Genomic DNA, 17,374 nt, shown 5'->3' on the forward strand with positions numbered 1-17,374 from the left:
CATATATGAGTTTGACTTAAGCCAAGTTTATATATTGTATCTAAGTTTTCCTTAAGCCACATGAAATCATATGAAACCTTTGCCGCGTGGTGAAAGAAAACTTTCTCTACTAAATATTAAAACAAATATACTCCAAAAAAACATAAGAACTAATCAAAGTTTCGTTCATTACCTTGTAATTAAACCTTTTCATACAAGATTAGCTCACATGGAAAATCAAATAAGAAAAAAAAATTTGTAGATAAGAGGCCTTAGGGCCTTGTTTCAAAAATCAAAATTGGATCAGCGGAATAGATCAATTCTAGGGTTTCTGAAATTTATTCTGATTGATTTTGGATCAGAATCGACACTAACCGATTCAATCCCCGATTTTCATAAGAAAACACCTGCTATTTCTTTGTGATGTAATATGATCAATATATGTTGTGAATTATGTGATAGAAAATATATACGAACCCATCCATATGTTTGCATGAGTTTCCAATTGAATTGAGACTTGATCATGGTGCGAATTAGTTTGTAAATTAATGTAATAATGTGTTCTTCACGGAGTATTTCTTGGCGATTTTGTCTTCTCACATCTTCTTCTTCCCTGTTAATCAAGAAAAACTCACTATGTCATCATTCCAACAAACCCTAACAAAATGGGCATAATTCATGAATCAGGTTTCCAAAGGAAATGGGAGACGAAAACTGCAAAGAAAGATATTCCCAACAGGCAATCAGATGATCCTACAATATGGGGAGATGGGTAAGCGTCATCTTGATTCTTGAACTTAATTAAAAAATCAAGAACAAAAACCTTTTCATGGACGAAGATAAAAATCTCTCTCTCTCGGTGTCACTCTAGCTCTCTGTCACTATCTCTCTCTCTCTCTATTTCTCATTCTCGTTTCTCCTGCTGAGGGAGGGAGGGATCAAAAAATAGAAAGACACAGAGACAGCGAAAGAAAGCTAGAGATAGTTTCTGGTTCGGTCATTGTATTCTCTAACTCTACCGAAAAAAAAATTAGGGCTACTGATACATATATAGTGGAGCCCCCCCCCCCCCCCCCCAACCTCCAAAAAAAACAAAAAAGTAGCCTTAAAAAACTAGGGAAAATTACAAAAAACCTCCTGTAGTTTGAAAAAATTACATCCATCCTTCTCAAAATTACATCCACCTCCCCTTTGGAGAGGGTAGGCATAATTTTGAGGGGGATCAATATAATTTGAAAAAATTATAGGAATGGTAAACGTGATTTTTTCAAATTATAGGAATGCCTCTATGGTTCATGGAGGGCCTATCACCTACTCATGGGCCTCGTAGGTGTCAAAGTGGGCTCGCACCTGTAGAACCAATGGAAACCAAATGGTTAAAACCCCAAATGAAACTGATTAGTAAACTGTTTGGTGTCGGGCCTAAATTTATTATTATTAATGGACAAGGTTCTATGAGCCACCAAAAGAGGGTACACTAGAATCTGTTCTCTCTCTCTTTCTTTCTTATATGAAATGATATCGTATTATGTTGTACCCCATTGGTGTGCTCCTCTATGTCGTTTGCTTAGAGAACCCAATAGACTCTCAGGCAATGAACTAGTATCATCTATTTATAAAAACATACCCAGTGCGAGCTCATTAGTGATTTATATTTAAGTTTGAGTAAACCAATTGGATCACCTACCATTGTAATGCAAAACCCATGAAAATCTTAGGGAGAGCTTGTTACTTAAGTTTGCCAATTGATTCGGTTCTGGGTATTCGATTCAGTCCAAGGGATTGCTAGTGTGAAGCAAAATCGAAGCGAGAACCAATTCATTTATGAAATTGCGTACTCAATCCAAATCAATTCAGTTTGGTTCGGTTTCAATTTGTATTCAGTTCTAGCATTTGATTCATATTTGGTTCGAATTCGGTTTGTATTCAATTCCAAATCTACCACTAGATTCACAAGATGGATTATAATAGTATCTCCAGTTCCATTTTGACACCCTCACTATCACCAATTATAAGCCACTTGTGAAGTGGGGTTTATTCTCACATCGGCTGGTTGGGGTTGTGTGTGTTTGTGTTTATTGCACTCCGCGGCTCGAAAAGTTTGTTAACCCTTTTGAGCTGGTGTGTACGCTTGACCCAAATAAAAATTATAAGCCACTTTAGTTAGGACATAAGGAAAAGCTATACATGCTGTTTTGCAACCAAAGAAAAATATAACTTTTTTTTTTCTCTATACATATTATGTATATCTCTGATTCATGGACATATTTTCTCTATAATATTAGGCTATGTTTCGAAGCCAAGAAAAGAAAAAAATTCATCAAATTTTGAATTCGAAGAGAGAGATAGACACATAAATCAATTATTGTGTCATCATGTTTTTGTTTTTTTTCCATAGTTTTCAAATATAGATGTTGCAATTTATTGAATAAATAGAAAACCATGTGGATTATCCATATGTCAAAGTTCAATGCTAAAATCAATCTCTTGCCTTTTCATGCACATGGACTTGTCCTAGGACTTCTCCATATACCCTAACATAAAAGTGACCAAAGTGCATCATGCAATGCAGTAGTGATGATTGTATTTACCTTAAACCATTTTCTAAATTATATGTGAGGACTTGGTTTTATTTCACCTATGGTGAAGAGAGAATCTTTTAATCCACAAGTTCTAATAATCTAATGATTAGATGGGAAACAAAAAAAGGTGTTTTGGACCTCCGTCAATAGCAGATAATGATGAGATCACAAGGTGGGTCACACTATTCCAGGAGTCTCATCAAAACGACACACCCGATAGGATTGGTGAAGGAAAACTTTCGCCTTATATGTGATAAGGGATTCTACACATATGGTGTAACTCAAACAATTTGTGATATTTTTCTAATCTTGGCAATGTAATGTGCGTTCCACTTTTATATTGTATTTTTTTTTTTCTTGTTCCTAAATTGCACTTGAATCACATATGCAGATTTTTTATTTTTTTTTTGGGGGTATAAATCACATATGCAGATCCTTGTTTGTCCTATGTAATATAGTCCCATAATTTGTATTAGGGGAGGAAGGTGGGCCCAGTGAGGCTAAGCCCACCAACGTCAGAAGCCCATTAAAAATTTTAACCAAACATTTGGCTATGCAAAATCGAAAAGTTGAATAACGATTTCAATTTTAAGGAAGAGCTATCCTTCCCTCGCCCCTCTCACTCAGCGTGGCATGCACACAGGCACACAGCCTCGTGAGGTGCACATGCTAAATTGCTAATGAGAAAGAGCCATGACCATAGACCATAGTTAGCTAAAATAGGAACGGAAAAAAAAAACATGGAAACGGACGTTACGGGTTTTAAATACGGGTGCAAGTTTGGCTCTGTCGGCCCAAACCCGCCCTGGCCCTCTCTGAGTTTGAACAGGGCTTGGGTTGAGATATTTGGCCCTGAGGGCGGGTCAGGGCTGGAAATTTCTGGCCTTGAGTCAGGGTCGGGTAGGGCTAGGGTTGAGGCCCAAGCTAACCCTAGGTCGGCCCGACCCAGTTTCGAACCTGTTTTAAGTTATGCTATAAAATATATATTAATAATATATATATATATATATATATATATATATATATATATATATATATATTATAAACTTTAATGTCACCCACATTTTATTATATAATATATAATATATAATATATTATATATTATATATGAAGACAATAAGTGATATAATACATTTTAGGGGTGTTGTTCTCTGTGCCACAGCGCAGCCTACGCCTAGGCACATGGGGTGGGTGCAATGACCACCCTGCCCCCCTGTGCAAGCTGCGCTACGGCACAGAGAACATTTTCCCTACATTTTATTACAGTTTTATTTTATGTAAAATTGATAATTTTTTCCCCGACCCATTCTAGTCCATGCATTTACTTCCCCCTCTCCATGATCAGGGCCAATCAAGGTCAACCCGGATCGACCCTGAGGGCGGATCAGGGTTGGATTTTTCTAGCCCTGAGTCAGGGTCGGGTTGGGCCTGGGCTCAGCTTAGGGGACTTAGAGTTGGGCTAGGGTTCAGCCCGGCCCAACCCGACCCTGTTGTAGCCCTAGTTTTAAACAACATAAAACTACAAACGGTTCGATAAAAAAACAAAGAACGGTAAAAAACTAGAAGCACACTTAAAAAAACACGTGTCCAAAGTCTTGTTGAACAATGTGGCTTTGCTATGGTGTTATTCATTGTTGTCAACATACTCCCAAAATGATGCATGTTTAGTTGGAGTTTGGATTTATCACTTTAGAAACCCTTTTCAATAGATGCATCAGTTTGTAGCTCAATTTTCGGGATTTGTGCATTGAATATGAGTTAAAGGTTATGGCATGAGAATTGTAGTCCTTCAAGTCAACTTTATGTTAGTGAAAGAATCAAGTCGATCGGAGTTCGATAGGGAGAGATATGATTAGTTAAGTAAACCATTGTTCAACAAGTCTAAGCTCTCAAAAAATGCCAAAAAATAGAACATGTTTTAAACGGTAATACATGTCGTTTACCGTTTTTCTCGTATGATTTGAAAAGAAATCGTAAAACATGTTTAAAACAGTAAAAGACAAGAACACAGTTTTAAACGCGTTTTTTTTAACTATGACCATGACCATCCCGGGTTGCACATGCCAACACATGCAACGGTGTTAGGTCTCATATGAGTCAATCACAGGAAAAAAATTTGTTGCTACTTGAATTGTAGGAATTTTTCTGCTATCCGAACTCAGTAGTCAAAGAAGTTGAATAATTCACTTCACCTTTTGATTCACAAATATCCTCTTAGGTTTTAGTATTTTCTAGAATACACTTTGAGATTATATTTCTTGGAAAAAAGGTCACAATGCGACCTCTAAATGCAACGTTAAATGTTGTTGCGACCTCTAAACACAGTGTTAAACGCAAAACCTCATTATCAACCGTTGTTGCGACCTCTAAATGCAACGTTAAACACAACACTTCATTATCAACTGTTGATTTTTACTTTAAAATCCTAACCGTTCAAGAATTTAACCCTTAACTGGTTAAGAGTTTTCCCTTAACCGGTTAGTGGAGCAACATTACGATTTAAAAAAAAAAAAAAAAACTTATCGTCATCAAACATCGAAGGTCCTACATCTTTGCTGGTGGTTGGGAATACGCTCTTTCCGGTGATTCTTCTTTTTCCAATCGTTTCAATCTCGGTATATCAAGGTTAGATTTCTATCTCTTTATCGGCGATACATCTCTTCAAACTGGTTTTCTATCTATTTTTTATTTTTCTTCTCTCTCTCTCTCTCTCTCACTTTCTCACTTTATGCATTATGAATCTCTTGTTGAACAGTTTGATCTGTTTAGGTGGTGCTGGATTTTGCAATCTTCTCTTTATAGAAGAGGGAAGAGTAGCCGACAGACGGATTTATCAGCATTTCTCAACAATTTTGGACTGAGTATTTTGGCAAAGCCCTAAATTTGCATTCGCCGACGCTGTTCGCATCTCTGCTTTTGATTGTTAAGGTCATCTGTTTGTTGTGTGCCACAGAACAAGATGTAAGTTTATTTCAAGTTTTGATTCAGTGCATTTACGGCTTATGTATTCTTGCACAGGTTTTAACTCTTTGCATTTACCTCTTATGCGATCTTACTTATAATTATATTGTTTCGGTTTTATTCAAGATTTATGTCGTGTTCCCCTCTTTCTCAAATACAACAAATTGTCAGCATATTCATATGGATATATATGATGTGGTGTCATCGCATATGGTTATTCATGTTTTCATGTGAATCATTCTATTCCTTATTATCAATTAGTTTCACATAACATTGGGTACTTGATGCTCTAAGCTTAATACATGATAAACTAAAGTTGAAAATGAGCTTTGGAAGAAAAAAATAGAAGCACAGGGATGAGGTTTCTGAAATTAAGCTTTAGTCCATTCAATTGCTCTCTTTCCTTGTGAGTAGTTCTAAAAAAATTCTTTTTCATAGTCTGAAATTAAGTTTTGGTTACCAATAATCATCGTCACATAAAAAAGAAAAAGAACTCTATCCGAGAGTATGACCTACGGTAGCACTCCCATGAATCTCTTTCTCTTTTCATCATATGAAAATGCATTTCAACCCCTATTTTGAGGAGGAGAGAGATAAATACATGGGAACAGAAAATTGCTTCCCCACATAGACTTAAGGTAAAGGTACATTACTATAATCTAATCAAAGTTCACATCTCTCTCTCTACAAACACACAAGTACACAACCCTACACACAACACACAACCTTGTCTTGGGATTGGACTATCGGCATCCTCTCACATCGATCGTTCATTTATTATAGTGTCCCACATCCTTCAAACTTCAAAGATGATTTTATTAAAGCAAATAAAGTGGTTTTAGGCCTATTCTGGAGCCCTGATTGATAAGGCCGATCCCTCTAATACTAATAAGTGAGACAAGTATGTCACGTGATATATTTTTCCACTCTAAATAAGAATACCTACTACACAAACCCATCGTGCTTTGGTCGATTTTGGTTTCCTTCCCTGAAGAGGAGCCAAATCCCGTGTGGTTAGATTTTTTTAGATGTGATGTTAAATTTATTTCACTTAAAACTTGACTTTAGACATGAACCTTTCTCGCACGTGGGCAGAGTGACCTGCCTTGGGAGGGGACTGGCCAACACCATTTATACAATTATACATGGGCCTTCATAATGGGAATTTAGCTTGTCTTCGGGGAGGATTATTATCCTCTCCAATTCCCTAAAACTCGGTAGTGCGACAGTGCTAGGTGGAGATATCGACATGCGACAGTTTGTATAAGGGTATTTATGTAATATCTTTTCATATGTTCTAATATAATCCTATTTATATTAATACTCAGGCTGTGAGGGACAATCTAGTAATTAGTTCATCTGACCTAAATCTTAATTTCCTATAAATATTAGTGGAGGCAGCAATCTGGGTATTCCAAACTAGATACTCAGGGTAAACCCAACAATAAATCCGAAGTTCCACATGCAAGTGGCTAAATCAAAAGAAATAATAAAAAAAAAAAGTCCTTACAATCCATGTGACTTTACTCATCAAGTAAGTCATCATCATCGAGATCCAGATTCAACCGTTTTCCTCCATCTTCGTCATTCTCTGTAATTTGTCAAATATAAATTTCATAAGATAATATGAATTCAATCATTTGCACAATAATATCTAGTTCAACAATAAGAAATTAGTACATTCCATATATGGCTGAAGGTAAATCAAAACAATAAGCATCATCATCAAGTTTCTTTATAAGAACTCGATCCTATATAGTCTCTATCATAAGGACCATACCATGTTTTCATTTGGAATACTGTGTTCGTCATATCAGTCATAAATTTATGTTGTATCATCAAATTTGGAATGATGCACCATACTATGAAAGACATGTCATCAAATTTGGAATGACATAAAGACTAGCACAATATCATTGAAACATATCAGACATCTTCTATATTCCTTTGTGGAATAACAAAGTATGAAAACTTCACATGAAAATTTGCTACACCATCAAATTTGGAATGGTTTCACAAACTCCTATACTTAGTAACCTAACTAAGTTATCTGAAACATGTTAACTGTCCCGAATGCTTACCAAGGCTAGATGAGATTCGAATAATTCAAAATAATACTAGGTTAGGTTAAGACCTGACTAAATGGTCTTTAACCCCATCTCCCCCATAGTTTTGAATGTCCGATATTTGTTCAATCTCTTTGTAAGGGCATCTGCCGTATTATTCTTCGTTCTCACATCAATCAAAGTGATAATCCCTTGTTGTGTTCTATAATTCAGTATGGACTGTTTCAGCTTTATGTGTCTCCTCTTACCATTAAAGAGTGAATTATTCATAATCGTCTTTGTTGCTTGATTATCACAGAATATAGATATAAAGTTTAACTTAAAACTCCTCAATGTAATATCCATGATCAGATCCTTTATCCACTCTGCTTCATCTCCCGTAGAAGCTAGAGCATAAAGTTCCGATTCCATAGATGACAGAGCAATACCAGTCTGTCTTTTGGATTTTCATGCTACAGCTGCTCCTCCTAGTGTAAATACATAACCACTGGTGGATCTGCTGTCTCCCAAATCTAAGTACCAAGATGCATCAGAATATCCTTCTAAAGTTGGAGGATGTCCAGTATAACATAGAGCATAACCAAGAGTACCCTTAAGGTATCTCATCAGCCTCGTCAGGGCATCTCAATGCTCTTTTCCAAGATTACTAATGAAACGACTCAGCATGCCTACCGTAAAGGCTATGTCTGGCTTAGTGCAACTCATTGCATATATGAGACTACCAATCAGTTTAGAATATTCTAACTGATTCACGGTGTCCCCTGTTTTAGGTTTCAGCCGTCTATTATAGTCATAGGGTATCTCAATCGATTTACAATCACTATATCCTCAACCAGAAAGTAGCCTCTCAATGTAATGAGACTGACTAAGGGTGATCCCTTGCTCATCGAAACTTACTCTCATTCCAAGAATGGTATCCACCACACCAAGATCTTTCATGTCGAATTCTTTGGACAAGGTTTCTTTAATGTCACTCACTATAGAGAGATCAAAACCTAGAATCAACATTTCGTCTACATACAAGTAAATAATCGCGACCTTGCTTGACTCAGACAAAAAATAAAGGCACTTATCCGAGTTACTGGTTTGAAAACCAAGGCTCTTTACTGTCTTGTCAAATTTCTCATGCCACAATTTAGGTGCTTGTTTAAGACCATAGAGAGATGTGTTTAATTTACAAACTCTTTTTTTAAAACCTTTCATGACAAATCCTTCAGGTTGGTTCATGTAGATTTCTTCTGTTAGGTCTCCATTAAGAAAAATCATTTTTACATCCATTTGATGCACAACATAGTGCTCAATAGATACTATTGCAAGAAGAATCCTTATCGTTGCCAAATGGCAGATCGGGGAGTAGATGTCAACATAATCTATCCCTCTTACCTGGGTATAGCCCTTAGCTACTAACCGTGCTTTATACCTGGCTATAGACCTATCCGAATTAAGTTTTTTCTTCAGTACCCACTTACACCCTATTGTCTTGGCCCCTTTAGGTAGATCAACAAGGTGCCAGATCTCATTCTGCATTAAAGAGTTCATTTCCTCATCAATGGCTTCTTTCTATAGCAGTGAGTCCCTAGATCTCATCGCTTCCTTATAGGTGGATGGATCAGCCTCTAAATGGTAGGTAACAAAATCCTCACCAAAATCTTTGGGTACTCTATCTCTAGTAGATACTCTTCTAGGTTTTGATTCAAGGAGCATTGTGGGAGTAGTGTCAGAAACAATTGGTTCAGATTTCAAAGGGGATTCTGTAACCATTTCAATCAAACCAGGTAAGGTCAGACCTTTATCTCTGAGGAATTTATCTTCAAAGAATATGGCATCCCTAAATTCTATCATCACATTGGTTGATAGATTCAAAAATCGGTCTGCAGCACTATCTTCTGCACAGCCTAGATACACACAAATGTTTGTTCTAGTTCCCACCTTAGGTCTCTTAGGATCTTGTATCCTAACATAAGCTATACAACCCCAAACCTTAAGAGTGTCATATCTACAAGGATGGTTATGCCATAGTTCATAAGATATAGAAATCAGTTTTGAATGTGGTAGTCTATTTAGAATGTGATTTGCAGTCAACACTGCTTCTCCCCAATAGCAAGAGGGCATGCCAGCTGTCAATAACGTGGAGTTTAACATCTCTGTTAACGTCCTGTTCTTTCTTCTAACTATGCTATTTGATTGAGGTGAGTAAGGAGCAGTAGTTTCAAGGATTATGCCTACAGAGGCACAGAATTCCTTGAACTCTGTCAATTTGTATCCTGCTCCCCTATCACTTTTAAATCTTTTAATTTTCAAGTTCAACTGATTTTCTACCCTATTCTTGAAAATTTTAAAATTTTCAAAAGCTTTATCTTTAGATTTTAATGGGTATAAATGACAATATCTAGAAAAATCATCTATAAATGTTATCAAATACTTTCGACCTCCTCTAGTTGTGTAGCTTTTAAAATCATAAATGTCAGAATGTATAAGTTCAAAAAGTTAAGTGTTCCTAGAAACCGATCTGAAAGGTTTTCTAATTATTTTGGTTTGAGCACACACTTCACATCTGTCAAATCTAATTGAAGTGTCTAATGGTAAATTATGAGTTTTAGCTAGTTTGAGCATTTTTCTATAGTTCACATGCCCTAACTTACAATTTAGTATTTTGAGATCAAGTGAAGTATGGTTAACCTGGTTTATTGTCTCATTAGCTAAACTTAACCTAAACATACTATTCAGATTATAAGCACATCCAAAATAAAAAGAGTTAACAGACAGTGTTACTCTACCACTACTAAAAGTAATAGACATGCCAGCATCAAACAAAATTCCAATTGAAATTAAATTCTTTTCAAAACCAGGAAAAATTTTAACATTTTTCAAAGTAAGTATTTTACCTGATAATAGGACCAAGCTCGCTGTCCCTTGTTGAATCACATCCACGACGTTTCCATTTGCAACAGTGACAGTCTCTGCTACTTGAACAACATCAGTGAGCAGGTTCTTGCTATTGCAAACATGACAAGTCGCTCCAGAGTCTAACCACCAATCTGAAGATGTATTGGTCAACCCCTTTACCTTTGCCAACCATGGCAACAAAGTTAGTAGGTTCAGTCTTGTCCACCAACATGTGAACTTTCTTTTGTGATGTGTTAGTGTTTCATTTCTTAGGACCCCTACACTCAGATGCATAGTGACCCCACTTTTCACGGTTACGACACTTGCCCTTTTTTTTTAAAGTTAGTCTTTTTGGCCTCCAACTATTGGGGTTCTTCCTTAGGTAGCTTGGACTGGTTAGAATTTTTCTTGGATTGTGAAACTAAATTGGCAAATGTCTGTTGTTGTTTCACCATCTCCAAGTTGTTCGTGGCTCTGTTCTCATCTTCGATTTTAATGAACTGTTTGAGATCACCCAGCCCCACTTGTGTTTTCTTCCTATGCATCTCAGTTTTAAAGGAATGCCAGGTAGAGGGTAACTTAAAAATAATTGCACCCACTAAGAATGCATCAACAACAAGGATATTTTCTTGGTTCAGTTTTGTTTTCAAGTTCTCAAAGTCTGTTACTTGAGGAAGTATTTCCTTGTCTTCTTGAAACTTGAAATCCATAAACTTGTTAACCAAATGAGTCTTTGATAGGTCCTCCTCTTTTTTGAATTGGGCTTCTAGGTTTTTCCAAATCTCTTTTGTAATCTCATATTTACTATAGGTCTTTGCCAGCCTATCTGACAGGCAGTTCAATAGGTAGTCTTGGCAAAAGTCATCATCACTTTTCCATTGGGTTTCAGTTAGATCCGTACAATCAGAAAAAGTATTTACCACAGTATAGAAAATATTGAGATACTTTAGTCCAAACTGAGTCCTCCTTTTTCAAGAACTGAACTCAGAGCCACTAAAGTTTTTCAATTTGATCATCTCAATTGGAACAACATGTTTCTCCATTGTTATGTGATTTGTTTATATACCCAAGGAATAACTCAAATAAAAATAAATGCTCAAAGGAACAATCACATCTAAGATGGAGAACCCTGAATTTAGACGACGAAGAAAAAGGATGATGGCGATGCAGTGGAGTCGACACTCGAAACATACATGCTAGAGCTTATTACTGGCGCGGATGTTGGCTGCTCGCAGATATAGTGACTGAACCCAAAAAGATTTGATAAATCAAATAAATGTCCTGTTTTTTAAATCAAGGGCAATCAATTCAATGTCTTGAAAACAGCTTTGAGTAAAGAGCTTGCTGTCAAGTGCCAATGATCAAAACAATGCTGATTTTTTTTTAAAAAATAAGGCACCAACACCATAGAGCTTCTTTAGCTTTTGTCAAAAGGTTTCTGACAAAACAGAGATGAAGACTACACAAAGCTTCACTGTTTGTTTTTTTTTTTTCAATCAAAAACAAACTTTCAACTCCTTTTGTCTCAGTCACCTTCAATCAATCAAATCAACTACTATTGTTTGAATGATAAATAAAAAACAATGCAATCAAAGCCAAAGCCGATTACACATATGGACCCAGCATCGTGAGGATCTAAGAAATCCTGCAGGTGAATGAAGACATCGAAGCCAAAGCCGATCTCGGAATCGTGAATGAATACACCGAAGCCGATAACCTTGAATTCTCCAAGTGGGTAATGACGCACAATTGAGGAGAATGAATACACCGAAGCCGATAACCTTGAATTCTCCAAGTGGGTAATGACGCACAATTGAGGAGAAAAATTCTACAAAACCCACGCACGATCACCAAACCAGAAGGGAGATTCCAAATCCAAAGTCGATTGCACAAATGAGGAGAGAAAATTAAAAATCAGTACTGCTTTAAGATTGTTAGGGTTTAGGGTTTAAGCACAAAGTTGCTTAAAGCATTACACTCTAAGCATCTAGTTTGGAATACCCAGACTACTGCCTCCAGCTAGTATTTATAGGAAACTAGGGTTTAGGTCAGATGAACTAATTATTAGATTGCCCCTCACAGCCTGAGTATTAATACAAGTACGATTATATTAGAACATATAAAAAGATATTACATAAATACCCTTACAGTTTGGACATCTAACGATCTGAGCTTAACATAGTCAATAAGTTCAGATCGTTGGATGTCCGAGCAACCACGTATCAGCATCTCCATCGAACACTATCGAGCTTTAGGAATTGAAAAGAATAATTTTTCCTCCAGGGAACCCAACATGCCCAGGGTGCTGTCAGCCGTTGGGCTGTGCCGCACACATCCTTAGGCGAGCACCGAGATATGTGCAGCACAGCTCAACGAAGAAAGGGAAAAACAAAGAACAAAGAGGATACAACAAATCTAAGGGAAAAATGAGACGAAGATCCTAAGAGAGGGCTCTTGGCAAGATGCCTAATTCTTCTTAAATCTGACATATTGCACAATTATAAAGGATTTTATTTGGGGAAAAAGAATGTTGTCGCAGATTTGCTAAATAGTGCGTGAGAAGGAAATCCATTACCTTTATTTCTTTACCACAAAAAATGATGAATCACTACACTAAAAACCAACTTACCAAGAACATTACAAAAGATTTGCCGTTGAAAGTTTTCAAGACTACCTCCATTTTCTGTCAAAAGAAAGAACTCTAGGAGTAGACCATCATTTTCTAAGAACAACTTTCTATTAAGAGTGGGAAAAGGAACAAGAATAAAAAACAAGTGGTCCACCCTTTCAATGGAATTCCAACAAAACAATAATTGGAGATAGAAATATATCTTTGGAGAATAAACTCAAGGGTGGAGAAAGAATGTCATTGCTCCCCAAAGAGTGAGAATAAGCATTGAGAATATGGGTTTTCCAGCTGCGAACTATTGCTGCAATCAAACACCACCTTCTTGAGGCTTCATGATTTATACAGGGAAACTCTGGTTTTTCTCTGTTTTTCTATAAAACAGAGGTTTCCCCATCATTCAGTAAGACTCTTACCCGCCATCAACTTGCCTTTCAAAAATTCAGCTTCAGAGTTAACTCAGTATTTTTGACTTAAAGGACTACTTGAAGAGAGTCTTGAGATAATTGACAGTCACTAGAGAATTATAACATCTTATTTCAATCCCTCCCAACTAAATCTCAAGGACTCGCAACTTATTGAATGCTTGAAAAACCAGATTATCAACTCCCGCTAACAAGCATGGTAGGCTCCAGGGACAAGATAGCTGGATCCTTTCTTAGCTTATTGGTTTGGTCCTCTGGTAAGGTCACCATCACCGTCCGTCCTAGTCCTTCTTCAGGTGATGGGAGAACTAAAATCAGCCCTTCACCCTCTACATTCCCCACATGATATGAGACATGCAATGGCTTCATGCCCTCTAAAATTGCTGCGTATGCAAACACATGCTCCATGTTGGCGCATGTCAGCTCTGGCCCATACATCCTGAAGGGTTGTGCATATTTCCCTCCTTCTTCCCTTTCTGATTCAAGCCAATCTATAGCTGACCACAACTCCTCTTCTTCAAGGCTTGACAAATGTTGATGCACAAGCCCAGTTAAATAAGCTAATCCACCTTCATCCATCTTGTTTTCCTCGGAAGAAACCATAGAAAAATGCAGAGCATTACCAAAATAACCATGTGGGAGTGGTGCGTGCATTAGTTTCCTGAAGTCAATACATATAGAAAGCTTGCAATTTTCGTTCTTGGCACGCATGACACTTAACCAGAAAAGTGCGGCAAGAATATCGAAAGGGGTGGCATCTGGGCAGTCAGTTTGGACCTCTGAGAGGCACTGTTTGATAATTGTCTCTGAGAAACGGAAGGTCACAGTAGACATTTTAACAGGATATGGGTGTTGAGCCTTCGACTTGGTTGCATAGTATTCAGCAGATTTAGTGTTTGTGTTGGGACTAGCTCGGCCGCGTAGGGCTGGAGGATGGAAGAATGGTGGGTATGCAATGGAGAGATGCCGGTGTACGTCGGTCCATGACTTGAAGAGAGTAGTGCAGAAGGTGGGGTCTGCATACAGATGCGTAAAACTTAGCCCAATGGCCAGACCTTCACCTTCGAAATCATTCAACTGCAAAGAGCATAAAGATATGGTTGTTCACCTATGCATTTTCACTCTCTGCAATTGTTACATGTTTCCCAAAAATGGAATTTTTTAGGGGGGAAAAGGTTACCTGAATGCGGAAAGGAGACCAGGTACTGGTATCTTCCTCCGGGAAGTCCTCCCAGGCCGTCAGATCTCTCTCCTGGGACCCATCGGCAGAGGTCAGCCATTCGTCGAGGGTGGAGTGGACCCTGGACACCAAAACCCTCACCCCGGCGTCGTTGCAACTGACCTCCCAGTTGCCGTCCTCCGATCTCCGCCGTAACCGGCCGGTAACGGGTGGGTATAAGGTGAGGAGCTGCGACAAAGACTCCCTCAGGCGGCCTAGGTCGTCTGATTCGGGGCGATCGTACCTGTAGTAGAAGACGATGTGGAGAGTGTGGAGACCCATGGCGTGGTCCAATATGGACAAGGGGTATCTCTTCCCTCGCTCTACTGGTGTATCCGACACTACCGTCAGTTCCGAGTGAACGTTCACGAGCCTTTTGGTTTCTGACATTCTCTTCTCGCCGGAAAAAAAAACTGATAATTCCTTGGAGGAAGAGAAGAAAAAGAGAGTATTGTTTTGGTAGCTTGGACAGTTGTGAGTTGGGAATAGGGTGTGGGGCAAGTATGAATTAAAGAGGGGGAGCGGGATTTGTTGAACTGCATTTATAAAGATGGGTACTCGAGACTCCTTGGGTGGTGGTGGTGGTCTCGGTGTCTGAGCTCTGTCTAGTACTACAGAGTCAGATGATGCATCGGCAAGATCACATTGGTCTCCATTGATTCCGATTTCAATTGGTTTAAGAATCTAACTTTGAGAGAAACGAAGCAAATTAATGGAGTTGTAGCTTAATTTTGTACTCATTGTTTGATGCCCCATTACCCAAAAAAACAAAAAAATATTGATTGATGCTTAGAGGCAGAGCTATGTGTCTCTGCATCAAGAAGACATTGAGAGATGCTAACCATCTTCACCTAACCAACATAAAGATTAAAGATGATGATTAGCAGAAGGTACATTTCAGCCCTGCTCCAATGCTCCGCAAGCTTTTCAGGCTAAGGGCCATAATGGTGTCAAAGTGAACCGAAATCGAAAAAGAATCGAACTGAATTACATTAACTTGATTATAATAATTTTAAAACCTAGACTTTACATTGAACCAGTAGATAGGATTTCAAGGTATGCTAGACTTCATAACTCCTCTTCGGACGATCTCACTCGTACTGTAAGTATCAAGTTTAATGAGTAAAGTTTTTTTATTTCACCAAAAAACAAAAAACTTGATTCAGTTAAGATAAAATTTCGGTTGACTCACAGTTGTGAATCGACAGTCTAAAAACTGATAAACCCAATAAAATCATGAACCGATTAGTTGGATCAATCCAAAACCATTACATCATAAAACAATAAAAACTCTTTGATTTTGAGATTAACCCTCTTATAAAAGTGTTAATCAGTACGAGTTAATTTAAATGGTTTTCATCGATTTCAGTTTCGATTGATTGTCTGTTAACAATCTGGGGCCCAATTGGGAATAAATCTATTTTTGAAGCCCAATGAAGAACTTGAGGCTGGTGAGCTTGAACTACGTCATCTAGACACAAATCGTGAATTAAAAAATAAAAACAATTTAAAATAATTGATACGGCGTAAATCTACTACAAAACACCAAGAACATATATAGAATGCTAGGACTAATCGTTTTTTTTAGTAGGTTAGGTATGTATAATCGATTCAATAGTGTACGTACCGGTTCTAATCAGTTCAAAACCAGCAGTATAAACGATTTCATTTCTTAAAATCAAAACAGAACCACTTAATAAATGATTGGGTTGATGTTCTCTGTGCTGCAGCACAGCCTGTGCCTGGACACATGGGCCAGCCATTCAGGGGGCGGGGTGGTCATTTCGCCCACCCCCATGTGTCTAGGCGCAGCTTCGCCCTCGAGCACAGTGAACATTTTGTTAGAATAAATCGATCCGAATAGGGACAAAATCCCAAAAGCCAGGATCTCCATAGGGCGCTCAAGAATACAATCAAATAAATAATAGAAAATAGGGATAGAACCACCAACCTTGTTTCATGTCCATAGTGATGATGATTGCAGCGGAAAATAAAAAACAAAAATCTAGGTGCTTCCCCTCTATTCCCAAAGTAACTGGCCTGATGAGAATACCGAATGCGCAGGGACGACGAACACTGAATATCTCCCTCCTTTTCAAGAATGCACTCCTCAATAGTGATTGAGAATAATTAGTTGTTATGGGTAGAGGGGGGACCTAGCTCTCCTTATATAGTAATCCCTATAGGGTCTGACTCATCACAGTCTCAATAGGAATCTATCTGGCCCACACTAAGTCAGTTCATATTAGACTTCTAATGTAACTTAATGACCCCACTTTATTAGACCAAAATCCTAATTAGCCTGGTTTAGGGATTTAATTATGTCCATATAGATTCTAACACATTTGGCCTAAATGATTTACTTCTTAAAATTAAAACAAAACCACATAATAAGTGGTTTTACTTCTTAAAAACCAAACCACATAATAACTTATTTTCTTAATTCAAAAGGACAATTCGGTTTCGGTATTAGTTTGCAATTCCCACCCTTACCCTCCCTCTTCCATTCTCCTGTTCATTGTGTTAATTGTTCAAGCCTTTAGGTATCCCAATGATTTTGTAAATTTTATCTTTCTCAATGTTATCATTAATGTCATTTTTCATACAAAATAAATATATATATTACTACC

The 17,374-nt window shown here is 37.7% G+C and overlaps 1 protein-coding gene across 2 annotated transcripts; it reads right to left on the reverse strand.

Moving 5' to 3' along the window:
- Positions 1 to 13,363: 13,363 nt before the first annotated feature.
- LOC122651241 (hydroxycinnamoyltransferase-like) lies at positions 13,364 to 15,187 on the reverse strand. 2 transcript variants are annotated; one of them, XM_043844657.1, is made up of 3 exons: positions 14,706 to 15,187; positions 13,672 to 14,602; positions 13,364 to 13,418 (listed from the first exon to the last, which is right to left on the reverse strand). In XM_043844657.1, exons 1-2 carry the CDS (start codon positions 15,132 to 15,134, stop codon positions 13,703 to 13,705), a joined length of 1,329 nt encoding a protein of 442 aa, XP_043700592.1. In that variant the 5' UTR covers positions 15,135 to 15,187; the 3' UTR covers positions 13,364 to 13,418; positions 13,672 to 13,702. The 2 variants fall into 2 exon arrangements, with proteins under 2 accessions (XP_043700592.1, XP_043700514.1); XM_043844579.1 differs by having other exon boundaries at positions 13,368 to 13,429; positions 13,683 to 14,602.
- Positions 15,188 to 17,374: the final 2,187 nt, after the last annotated feature.

This window comes from Telopea speciosissima, chromosome 1 (genome assembly GCF_018873765.1).
Source record: "Telopea speciosissima isolate NSW1024214 ecotype Mountain lineage chromosome 1, Tspe_v1, whole genome shotgun sequence".
Taxonomy (NCBI): Eukaryota; Viridiplantae; Streptophyta; class Magnoliopsida; order Proteales; family Proteaceae; genus Telopea; species Telopea speciosissima.